Raw genomic sequence first — 12,613 nt, 5'->3', positions numbered from 1 at the left:
TCAACATTTCAGTCCGTTACCAGGACCTTTATCAAGATTCTTTTTCTGGAACACAAGCCTGTCCTTTTATGACTTGGATATTATCTGGGATACAAGCAACTTTGAGTGTGATTAGTATTGATTCTCAAGTGACATCAGACATGAATGGTATCACAAATCAAAGATGGCTACCTCAACAAAACGGAGGGGGGAAAAGGTTACGTAAACAGTTTATTTATATTTCTTTTGGCACAGATCCACTACTATAGAAATACATCCCTTCATATTTTGAGCTTTTAATTCAGCAAAGATGTTTCTTTCTTTAAGCACCGCATCCTCCTCCAACACGGGAATTCAAAAGAGTCAACACTGGACATCAGGGGTATTTCTAGATTGTTGCTGGCAGCTATGAATACCTATCAATGACTTTCAGGGGAGAAGCCTCTTCCAGCTAATGACTGTCTTCAGTATCTTCAAAAAGCAATGTCCCTTTCAGCAGAATCACGTTGGAACTCTTCTCAGCAGAGGGGCTGTTCTAAGAAACCTATAAAATTAGGGACCTGTTGTAACCAGGCCTGGATTATTCAATGTGCAGAAAGGGTACAGTGCCCAGGGCCTACGAAAAAGATTTAGGCCCCAAAAAATCTATAAGTCAAAAATAAGAAAAAACTGCTACATCAAACTTTATCATTTGCTTTAAATGAATGACTTTGCAAAACCTTTTTATTGTTATTATAATAATAATAATAAATCTACAAATATTGAAGTATATATACACATGCATGTAACATTAAATACAATTGTGAGATATTATGTGAAGTTGAATAATCAGGAATTAATAAAAAGTCTCGTAACAGCATAACAAAACAGTGCAATGTAGAGCGTTAGATTTCTGAATGAACTTTAATGATGTTAGCTTTGACGTAAATAAATGTACATTAAACATTAACTTTGCGGCTCTTTTTCTTAGCAAAATCACAGGCCTGTTCTAATTTCAATTTTTGCAAAAGCTCATTCTCAATTGAGAGTAGTGCAAGTGAAGATAGTCGTTTCTATCCAATGGTCGGCCAAAACAGAAGACATGGCACTCCAGTGGTCTTTGCAAAAAGGTATATTAAGACAATATTACTGTACAGAGAATTACGTTTTGGTGTGGTCTTGAACCACTGGAGGGCTGTGTCTTCTCTTTGGTGTCTACTATGCCTCATGACGGTGAGGTTTCTCAGAGCACCCGTGGCAGTTTACCAGGGATATGTGAGTGCACCATCCTGTCTACACCCATGGTTGACCTAAGACAGCTTTTTATATGTTTCAGCTTTGAAAAAGAGCACTCCACTTCACAGTTTGATCCAAAAATGGCAAAATACATTCTAAAATCAATGATAACATTTGGAAAACTTGTCACCAAATTGTCTGCTATTTGTGCCTTGATTATTTCTGCCACAGATTTCTTGGCTGCTGCATACATACATGAGAACAAAATAAATTCATCTGTGAATGCATGTTTGAAATCTGATGGCTGTATATCTATTACTGCCCTTGTTCTAGAGGCCACTCCATCACTGGACATAAATCTATCAACAAGAAAACTAAACCTTTTATTCAGTGTAGCGTATGCTGCTCGCCGTCTGCCCATCTCAATGATAAGTTCATCCATTATAGGAATGGACTGTTTGCAAATATTTATCTATAGATCTATCTTTAAGGACCTACGATTATGAGAGTGCCCAGGGCCTACAAAGACTTTAATCCGACCCTGGTTGTACTATAGCTACTGATTGGTTGGTAAAAAAAACAAATATGGACTGAAAATGTAAAATTCACATTAGCAACCTATTTCGAAAAAAAATGTAAGCATACTTGGAAAGTAGGGGGGTTCCGAAGATGTACCGCATTAATTCCAGCTCCGGAGACCCCCCTGATATACTTAACTCTCAAGGTACCCTTAGTCCGATCCCCTGCTGGGGAAACAAAATGGAAGTTTAATTAACCCGCAGCAATAGGGTCAATAGGAAGTTGAAACGTCATCAGTCGTGGCTTCCTATTGGCCCACGTGTCACAGGAGATTTAAGAATCAGGAAGTACGGGCATCACCTTCGGAGTAAGTCTCTTGGGGAGGAGGGAGGGGGGTATTTCCCTGGGAGTTTCTTTTGATTTCCTCTTTTTTAAATATGGTTTTCATGTTTTTTTTTTCCTGTGTTTATAAGAAGACCTTTTCCCTGTGTTTAAAAAAAAATTGTAACATTAATTTCCATGAATAAGAAGAAAAGAAATATGGCAGTAAGCTCCCTTGTACCAAATTGGAATGTGAGTCTCTTAGAACTTTTTCTTTTGTCAACATATAATATAACTTCTAGTAATAAATACGATGCAGGGTTTGTTTTATCACTATACTTATTATAGCGATCAAACACTGCAGCTGGCAATGACGTCAGCAGAGAGTGCGCCGTCCACAATGGTGTCCGTATACACCTCGCGCTCTTGCGCACTGCCGAATGGCAGTATGGCATGTTCTTCTTAAAACTGTTTCCATCGTTTATTTGAGTAGATCCTCATTGAGGAAGGCAATATAATGATGGTATTGGGGAAATAGTTTAAACAATTGCTATGATCTATATTTTGCTGAAAGTAGCAGGGCAAGAAAGCAGCATTATAAAAATAGAGTAACTGCAGCTAATATATACTGTACCACTAATACAACATGAGCTTTGCTCCAGAAACGCTATCATCGACAACTTACCTCTAATAGCTAAATTCAGCAAGATAAAAACTAGGTGCCCTAACTGATACAATTTGCAGCAATTACTGTAGGTGTTTACATTACTTCTACACACATTCTTGTAAACACACAACGATTTAACCCTCTTCAACTAGATCGTTTTGGATTAGCGATGTAATGCCGGCTAACTAAATACTGTAGCAGTAACTTCACTGTTACATACTGTAATCTCTATCCTATGGTTACAAGCACAATAGTGTGAAACATAGCCATATACTGGGAGACTCCTCTTGTTCACTCAGCCTGCAGACAGACATTTGTGCAGTCTGTTACTATACACCTCCTGCTTACTAAGTCTGCAGACAGATACTAGTGGTCTGCTATCATATATTACATTAAGAATTATTCTGACACAAAGTTAGCTGGTCACATCTATTCTCCCTGCGGGCCATCTATGTCGTATTGTTATTATAGCGATCAAACAAACGACGTCAAGAAATTATATTATAGGTTGATTTAATAAAAGTTCAATTCTAAGTGACGCGATTAGTGTCATTTAAAGGGATCTAGTTTCTTCTTCGTATTCATGTCGAGTGGCCATATCCCTTTTGAGCACCTCCGTTATACATACATCTCATATCTTTACATGAGCTGAGCAAGGGTTCTTCTCTGTGTTTAACATTCATTTCCATCATTAAAAATGACACCACATTTTTAGGTACCAACAAATTAGAGGCAGGTACTGTATGCTGGAATTTAAAAAAAATGGGATTATACAGGCATACCCCGGTTTAAGGACACTCACTTTAAGTACACTCGCGAGTAAGTACATATCGCTCAATAGGCAAATGGCAGCTCACGCATGCGCCTGTCAGCACGTCCTGAAAGGCAATACCGGCTCCCTACCTGTACCGAAGCTGTGCGCAAGCGGGGAGACTATAGAGCCTGTTAGAAATGCGTTATTTACATCAGTTATGCACGTATATGACGATTGCAGTACAGTACATGCATCGATAAGTGGAAAAAAGGGAGTGCTTCACTTTAAGTACATTTTCGCTTTACATACATGCTCCGGTCCCATTGCGTATGTTAATGCGGGGTATGCCTGTAAACATTTACATATGTTTTACAATATGTCTAGTTTGTCAGAATAATTTCCTCATTCCCTCCCTCCTTATTCTAAAATTGACATAGATGCAAACAGGTTTTTAGAACCTGCTCCATTTTATAAATGAGTCCAAGATAGGGGTTTGTGACGCAAGTGCTTTACCAGTTTATATTCGGGTCAGCATTTTGTGATATATCTTTTGATTGTATATACTGTACTGTGCACATAGTGCAGGATGGGTATAGTGGAAAGGAGAAAAATAACACCATCAACCTGGATATCTTAAAAACTGAGCTACAGGCAGTCGAATCTCAGCAATATTGTTAGAAGATTTTTGCAAACTTAGTTGCACACTGCGTGATTTGGTTATAAGTAGCGGAATAGAATTTGACAACTAGCCGTGTTCTGTTACACAAGTCGCGTCTATTAAAATAGACATTCCACCTGGTTAAACGGGCAATCCGCGCAACTTGTACTGTTTTATTTTGAAGCGGAAGTAACATAACGTCACCAACAACACCCAAAAGGCCTTTAAATTTGTTTACATTAAGACTGTAAATACCATGAATTAAATAACAATTTCTGAAAAAAATTGAGTTCATATAAAATTTAGCAGAATTTTTTTTGGATTTGAAAAAACATGTTCAACAACATGAAGTGCTCCATATTTTTTTTTTTTTTTAATTCTTCACATAAAATGTGGGTTAAATAGGCAGATAATTAGGCATTGTGCCCTTTAATCAGGCCACTTATCATTTAATCAGGCATATCATGTGTTAGAGTGTAATTATATTTATATAGGGGTCAAAATGTTGGCAGCAATGTACATCATGAGTTAGAAAGTTGTGTAGAAGGGCATAAAGTACAATAGAATAGTTATTTGGGCATATTAACTACATGCTTAATATGATGCAATTTCGTGTCTGTCGAGTCTGACAAAATCTGCGCGTTATGTGAAGCGGTTTTGAGTTAACGGAGCTATTAGAATTATTTGCAAAATTTGCAAGTTCGACATATTTTTTTCTTACCACTCGGATTTGCAGAGCTGGAAAGAAACTGCTTCTAAAAAACGTTTTCCACATGGTTTGGACATGCAACAAGGGCTTACAGAATACAGGGACATGAATATCTGAGCAAAAAGGGCTCTTTCTGCACGTATATGCACTATAAATATCAGCATTAAAACAGTACACATATCCTGCATTATTTATTTATTTAATATCCAAATATTATTGGTTATTTTAAAGCCTTTAGTGAATCTATGCCTAACTATGAAGAAAACACAGTATATCAGGCATTAGGCCTAATGTAGGTGTGACTAACAGCACAGTGTAACCTCATTCATTTTACTGGGCACCAACAGCTGGACCACATTACTTTATTAGAATTCACCAAGTAGTCATGATAACCTTACTTTTTTATACCTTGTTATACTGCTTTCCTTTCTGGGTTTAACAAAAAAATTTGGAGTAAGGTTGTAAATGTTTTTACTTTATTTATGGAACATCAAGCGTTGCACATTTTTCGTTTCTCTATGTGACAAAAATTACATTTTGAAAGTGCAATAAAAAGTAATTATTTTTGTCTACTGTTATAGTGGAACAAGACGGAAAAGGCTGCAGTTGGCTGGACCATCGGACGTTAGGTCACACACAGTGGCTTCTCAGGACATAGAACCTTCAACCTTTGCAGATTCTGCTTTGAACGAATGGGGACTGCCAAAGCAAGAGACCAATGTAAAACCAAAGAAGAAGAAAAGCTTTAAAAGTTTCGATTCAGCAGGGAAAACAAACAATGCATTTCAGCCAGACTTTTGAGATACATCACACAGCTTGTGTTTTTGACGCAGGAGGTTTTTTACTAAAAACATTGCATTAGCCAGATCAATGTACAGTATGCACCAGCAAGTACTGTATCTCTAGAAGGGGTAATACAAAAGAAAAGATTTTGCATCTTTGCCACTAGCTATGGGCCATAGCTATCACACTTTTGGGAATCTCCTCTAGAGTCTTTCTGATGATTAAACTTGGGCCGATATTGATGCACAATTCAACCAGTGCTCTATCACTTTTAGGGTGACATTGTTTTTCAATGCATGCAATCTTTCCCACTGTAAAATTACAGAACTAGAAATTGTAGGTTTTTATTTATACTTTTTATGTAGTTAACTCCATAACAACCTTAGCGGTTCTACCTCTCACGTAATAAGGAAGTCCATAAATATGAGAACATCAACTTGAAACCATGCTGTTCAGGAAACTTATTAGGGGAGCCCATAGTCAGTGCAGAATCAAGCCATATTTTATATCTGTTTGCATACCACCATGGCAAACCCACTACCAGCTTTTCAATCTCTTCTTTCACCTGTATCTTATTCCCAGCACACGCTGAAGTTTTCTACTAGGCACAACCTGTTGCTGTAGATTGCTTTATCTAGCAGAACTATGAACGGCAAGAACCCTGTTGCAATATATAACACTTTGAGGTTAATTTAACAATAAAGAGCTTCGGATTTCAATTTGGTTTTCAACGTGAGTTTTGCAGAACACTTTCTATCAAATTAATGTAGTGTTAACTTTTTATATCCATTTTTATATGAAGGATTGTTTTAATAAATCTTCACTAAAGCACAGATGGAAAGTAGCAGTTCCTAATAGACTGAGTTCTTAAGTTGTCCTGCAGCTGTATTGTGAAAGTGTTGTCTTAAAGGAGCCCTCGAGCAACAATGCATGCAAAATAATAAGCATGTATTTCTTGTTTAACCAGGCTTATCCTTTGACAGGTGAGGACTGATGGAAAAACAAGCACAAAGCTGAATGGTAATCCCATTGTCTGTCTTATGATAGAGGAAGCATCAGGGTAACAAATAATTTCCTATTTCACAGGCTATATTTGTCAATAAATGGACCAGTTTCACATAATTATTGATTGGTGTGATTGACATTCATGAATTTCTACGCAGCTATAATTGCACTTACGACATTAGTCTGTTTTGAACTTTCTTGAATCTGTGCAAAGAAGGGGAAAAAAAAGATTTAAAAAATACTTATTATAATGACAGTGCTGATTTCCTATTTATTTGACTTGATGGTCCGTAGTATCAATTACTTTATTTTGTGGTGCACCTTTACAGTAATACAAATGTTTATAACTTATGGAGAACACTTTAAAAATGTTTGTTACGTAACTATTAAAATAGTTTTGGAACATTGAGATTTCAAGATCGTTTTACTTTTGGCTCGGTTATTTTCATTTTTTTTTTTTTTTTTAAATCATGCTTGACTGAGGTTTACACTAGGGAGGATATAAACCGAATTAAAATTAGAAAACACCATGTATCATACAAGACACTAATGAGGCCCATTGATAAAAAGAAAGAAGTGAGACTAGCAGTGCTGGGCATTGAGTTATGAAAAATTCCCCAGAGGCAGACCACAAATGATCCTTGCACATGTTCCCCAGTCAGATAAATGTGCAAACAAAAATGTTTGTTCAACACATGTAAGAACAGAAAGTATGGAAAATATACTATTTTCTGCAAAAAGAGAAGGTCTGACTGCCTTTTCAAATATTTATATGGAGCAGCAAGAATAAGAACATAATATAGCAACAGAAGAAAGTAAGAATGAGAAAAAGGTATCCAGGTTAGATCAACAAAATAAGATTAAAGGGAAATTGATGGGTAAGCTACGGTTCATGACTGTATGTATATATTTTTTTATTTTACAATGCATGTATATATTTAAGTAGTGCAAGTCATATAGAAAGAAAAGTAACCCCTGCTGAAAAACGTACACTCTATGATTGTGAGTTTGGAATGAACAAATTAAACGGAACTCAAATCACAGGACACAGCTACTGTACAATTTGCAATAAAATAATATTATATCATTTATATTGAACCAGAGGAAGGCAAACGAAACTAAAAAAATACCCAGTAAGGCTGCGCTTATAGTGCCGGCTACGGATGATGTCTCCCGTCTCCGTAGCCCTTGCGAAAGTTGTAATTTGAGTTTTTGGAGACATCTCTTGCTACAAGGGGAGTGACGTCAGGCAAGGGGGAAGGCAGAGGGGCTGAGATAAGAGCATGGGGGAAGGCTGAAACGGAGAGGAGTTGTAATTTCTGTTTTTATGCTGAGTTTACGCTTACTTTAAATTACGGGATAATTTACTATTTTAAAGTTGTTAATATACTGTGTTTCACTTGACAGACACACACAATCACACACATCCCCCCTCTCCATGCATCAGAAGCTCTCTGATTGGTTTATAGCCCGTCACATGGTGAGACCATCGCTGTAAAAATCTAATTCTACGGACTACCGAGATATAGGTCGCTCCGTCGCGCTTACTATAAGCGCATGTGACGTATTCAATGTATTAGTTTTGACGCGATGTCGCCGGCACTATAAGCGCAGCCTTAAACATTGGCCAATTAAGTCTCATATGAGGAATAATAAATTCATCCCTAACCTCCACTAATGGCAATCAGCTTTCTCCCTGGATCAACACCAATTTATTCAGCATATGCCTTTCCTTTCTAAAAAAATATGTGTAAACTGTTCTTAAAGACATCTACTGTATTGTCCATTAGTGAGTAGTGAGTTCCACATTTGACTACCGTTGCGATAAAGAACACTTTTCTTTGCTGCTTTAAAATCTCCTTTCCTCTAATCTGAAGGGATGATCCCGTGTTATTTGTACTGTCCTTTGGGTGAAAAGCTGTTTGAATATATTTGTAAACAGTAATCATATCCCCACTTATATGCCTATTTTCTAATGTAAACAAACATCATTTGAATAGTCTTTCTCACAAGTCAGACCTCCCCTTTATTATATTGGTGGCTCTTCTTTACATTTTTTCCATTTCCATAATGTCTTTTTTATGGAGAGGTGCCAAAATTGCTTCATATTCAAAGGTGTGGTCTTAGGATTTATACAGTGGAACAATTATGCTATCTTCCCTTTCACCCATAGCACATTTTATGCATGATAATATCCTATTGGCCTCTGCAGCTACTGCCTGAAATGGAGCACTATTGGCAAGCCTCCTGTCTGCAAGCAGTACTAAAACTTTCTCCATTAACCCTTTGGGTGCCCTATAGACATAGCTACTACGTCATGAGGTCTGGCACTCCAGAACGGAAGAAGAGAAGACTCTTTACCTTTCGTTTTGTCATCAGTGAGGGAGCATTCGTGTGGTCGCTTTGGAGAATCGGTCACGTTACGCTAATGCTGGAGAGGCCATTACACTCTGGTGCTGTTACCCCTCAGGCACTCAAAGGGCTAAGGATTTACCTAATTTTGTTCCATTTAATGTGTATGCAGCCTGTATATTCTTGCATCCCACATCCATACAGTACCATTACAATTATCTGTATTAAACTTTATCTGCCATTTACCTGCCCAAGTTTTAAGTTTATCAGTCTTGCTTTAGAGAGTGCAAGTCCTACAGGATTTTTTTATATAGAGTGTTGTCATATACAGGGCTCGACAAATTGTACAAAATGCTACTCGCCAGATAAAAAAGGGACTCGCACCCAGCCCAGAATTTTTTTAATTGTACTGTACAATGGCAAAAAAGCGACTGAGCATGCGCTGCCTCTCACCTCCCTCCTCTTCCTCCTCTAACCCCCCTCCTCCTCTCACGCCCTCCTCTTCCGTTCACTTACCTGGCTTCAGTGGAGCAGGGCAGCAAGGAAGACGGTGGACGGCGGCAGAAGAGGAGGACTGAAGACCATGGGAGTGAGCAGGGCAGCACAGGAGGAAGACAGCTGGCGGTGGGGGAAGAGGACCGAGGACCATGTCACCAGAGCAGGGCAGTAGAGGAGGAAGACAGCAGGTGCTTGTAACAGGAGAAGAGGACTGAGGACCATGTGAGCAGAACATGGTGGCACAGGAGAACGGCCGGGGAGAAGCTGTGCTGTAACAGCGTCAGACCCCAGAAGTCAGTAAAGACTTTCTCCCTGGCCGTCCTCCTGTGCTGCCCTGCTCCGCTCAAATGGTCCTCAGTCTTCTTCTCTTGCCGCAGGTACCACCACCTGCTGTTTTCCTCCTGCTGGCATTTGTGAGTTTGATGAATGCAATTTAACCTTGTTTCATTAAATCGTCCTTACGATATCACACTAGGAGCGTGCACTTTCTCTTTTTTTCCCTTATATATATGTCAATCAGTCGAGAAAACAAGGCACTCGCATATGTGTAGATAAAGGTGGTAATAGGGTGCAGACTGTCCAGGTATCAGCAAGGCAGCATATCTGATATGAGAAAACAGGACAGGCACTCCAAAATCCAAAGCTATTCCTGAACATTTCGTATTCCAGCGGATATATATGTAACACCACCTATTCCCCCCCCCCCCCCCCAGTGAGATTTGCATGTTGCTACGTTATGGTACTAACCTGCAGGCTCACAGAAGGCCTGGGCCTCCGCTTATTGGGAGCTTGGTGGGTGCGGGTGCAGTGCCTCCACCCGTGAGGATCCCAGCGTTGGCGGGATGGCTTCTCACGGCAACAAATACATTAATAACCACAACACACAGCAATGATAAACAACACTATTTACCGGAAGGTCCCTCCTGATACATATACAGTAATGCAGTAGCACAGTAATAACAATAGCACACAACCCATAGTGTACCCCAATTGCCCTTGGGAACCCCAATAGGCTGGGTGTCCAAGAAGGTAACCCCAAATGTATGTGAGGGCAGCACTACCCTACCTGGTGTATTTGGAGGTGCACGTTGGTACCTTCCTGACTACAATGCCGTAGCCAGGGTATCTTCTGTAGATATCGGGAGCGGTATACGTGATCCCACGTAGCGGGGCCTCCCAACAATATGCCCTTCGCTCCTTCCGGCAGCCGCACGGTAGTATTCCTCAATGAATCATTCTGCTCCGCTGGTGTTCAACTACGAGGAATGTCCCTCAGATATGGCCGTCCCTACAGCACTCAACTAGGATGGCTCAGGGCCTAACGCGGGCCTATGGGGTTTGCTGGTCTAGTCCTGGGTCGCCTACTGACTCCCCGGACACATCCGTCTTCTTCAAGGGACCCGCCAGAACTGACACGCGGTTCCCAGTCTCTAGAGGATATCCTGTTCCCCAGGGGATATCCTCTCCTAGTCCTGTGGGAGTTCCAGCATCTGCACCTCCGCCTAAGAGTCCAAAGAGCTGCATCAGCTCCCCCTAGAGGTGCAGAGGACTACCCTGCTACACATACATACTATATATATATATATATATTCAAAGAAAAAAGTGCAGAGGAACACCAATAGTGTGATAGTTTAAAATATTTTCATCCAAAGCACGTAGATAGTATTACTCACATTTATTACAGTATAATACAAAATGTAAAACTCTCACGGTCCCAAGTAGCACTGTCCTACATCTATTATTTCCACTGTGTTTGCAGCGTGCGGGCCTGCCGGCAATGGCCTTCAGCGGTACCTCCAGGTGAAAACGTCAGCGCCCGGAATCCTGCAGCGGACAAAAAGGAACCTCGCGAGTCTGTTCAAAAGAGTATGCTAAACACACAAAATGTAACCTTTAAGCATTTTGCGGAATCACCACTTCATCAGGGAAATGATAATCTACAAGCATAGACCCACTTTTAAAGGGCTTACCGCAGGTCACGTGTCTTACAGAGCATACAGAGCAATCAATTTGTTCACAAAGCATATATATCATAGTAATACAATCAACAGATTATGTATGGTCATAATATGCTTTCTCATTCTTCACACCTCTAGACAATATGGCCATTTTTACGGTCTTTCCCCTGGAATGATTGCATCTAGTTCTTGCAGTCTGAAGAATGTAGAATGGTCAATACTGTTAAATAACATGTTAATTTCCTTTGTTTATTGTTTACATTATACAAAAACCTAAAGATAAGCAAGTAAAAAGACTATTAAAATGGAGATTTGTAGTGCTTAAGTGCAAAACTTGAGCATTATGTGAAATATACTGTATTGTCCTAGTTAATTAGTGTAGATACAAATCAGCAGCTAATACATATACTGTAACTCGTGAGCCTGCAAATATTGGTTTAGAGGTTACCGACCAAGCCATTACAGCATAATTAATTGACTTAGTTTTCCCTTTATAATGTGGAGATCAGATGCCACAGCAAATGTCATCTAGATCAGTGATGCTCAACTCCAGTCCTCAAGACCCCTCAACAGGTCAGGTCAATGACTGAGCCACTAATTCAGCCACTAATTCAGCCATCTGTGCTGAAGCAGGGATATCCTGAAAACCTGACCTGTTGGGGGAGGGGGGTCTTCTCTTGAAGACTGGAGTGTACACTCTTGAAGATTAATTCCTGTTCCTTTACCTTGCAGAACACCATGTGAAGGTGCCGTCCTTTCCTAATTTGTCAGCATATTTTGAACAATGCATAATAAAATGTATATTTAAAGGTGCATTTACACTGGCGACACACTTTATTCGAGCTCGGCTAGTCCCACGAATTCGGGTATACCCGGGTGTATTGAGGTTTGTGACTGTTTTCTGCCCAAGTGCATTGCGTTATTTTCCAGGCAGGGATTGAAGCATTTTATTCCCGCTGGCTGCAATACTGCACAGTATATATATATATATATATACTGCATTACAATTCATGAATTTATGCCATCTGGTAGACACGCGAAGCATTGCAACCTATTAAATCCTAATCATTATCATTTAACAGATCAGCCGCCCGTCAGCAAGGCATGAACCCAGGCTGGGAAGGCAAACGCAACGGGGCTTGTCAGAGGTGAGGAGCGGCGCATTCCAGGTATCTGCCAGGTACATACTGGGTAT

The 12,613-nt window shown here is 39.7% G+C and overlaps 1 protein-coding gene across 6 annotated transcripts in view; it reads left to right on the top strand.

Annotated features, from left to right (window-relative positions):
- The window catches only part of AHI1 (Abelson helper integration site 1), a 282,040-nt gene extending 275,023 nt beyond the window's left edge, over positions 1-7,017 (top strand). For 4 of the 6 annotated variants that reach the window (XM_075597389.1, XM_075597388.1, XM_075597387.1 and 1 more), the window contains one exon: positions 5,404-7,017. In XM_075597389.1, coding sequence (XP_075453504.1) covers positions 5,404-5,623 — 220 coding nt within the window. In that variant the 3' untranslated portion in view covers positions 5,624-7,017. The remainder of the gene's footprint in view (positions 1-5,403) is intronic. The other 2 variants (XM_075597392.1, XM_075597395.1) reach the window with 2 other exon arrangements.
- Positions 7,018-12,613: the final 5,596 nt, after the last annotated feature.

This window comes from Ascaphus truei, chromosome 4 (genome assembly GCF_040206685.1).
Source record: "Ascaphus truei isolate aAscTru1 chromosome 4, aAscTru1.hap1, whole genome shotgun sequence".
NCBI lineage: Eukaryota > Metazoa > Chordata > Amphibia > Anura > Ascaphidae > Ascaphus > Ascaphus truei.
The sequence above is the reverse complement of the archived record's forward strand: the minus strand, read 5'-3'. Positions and strand labels throughout refer to the sequence as shown.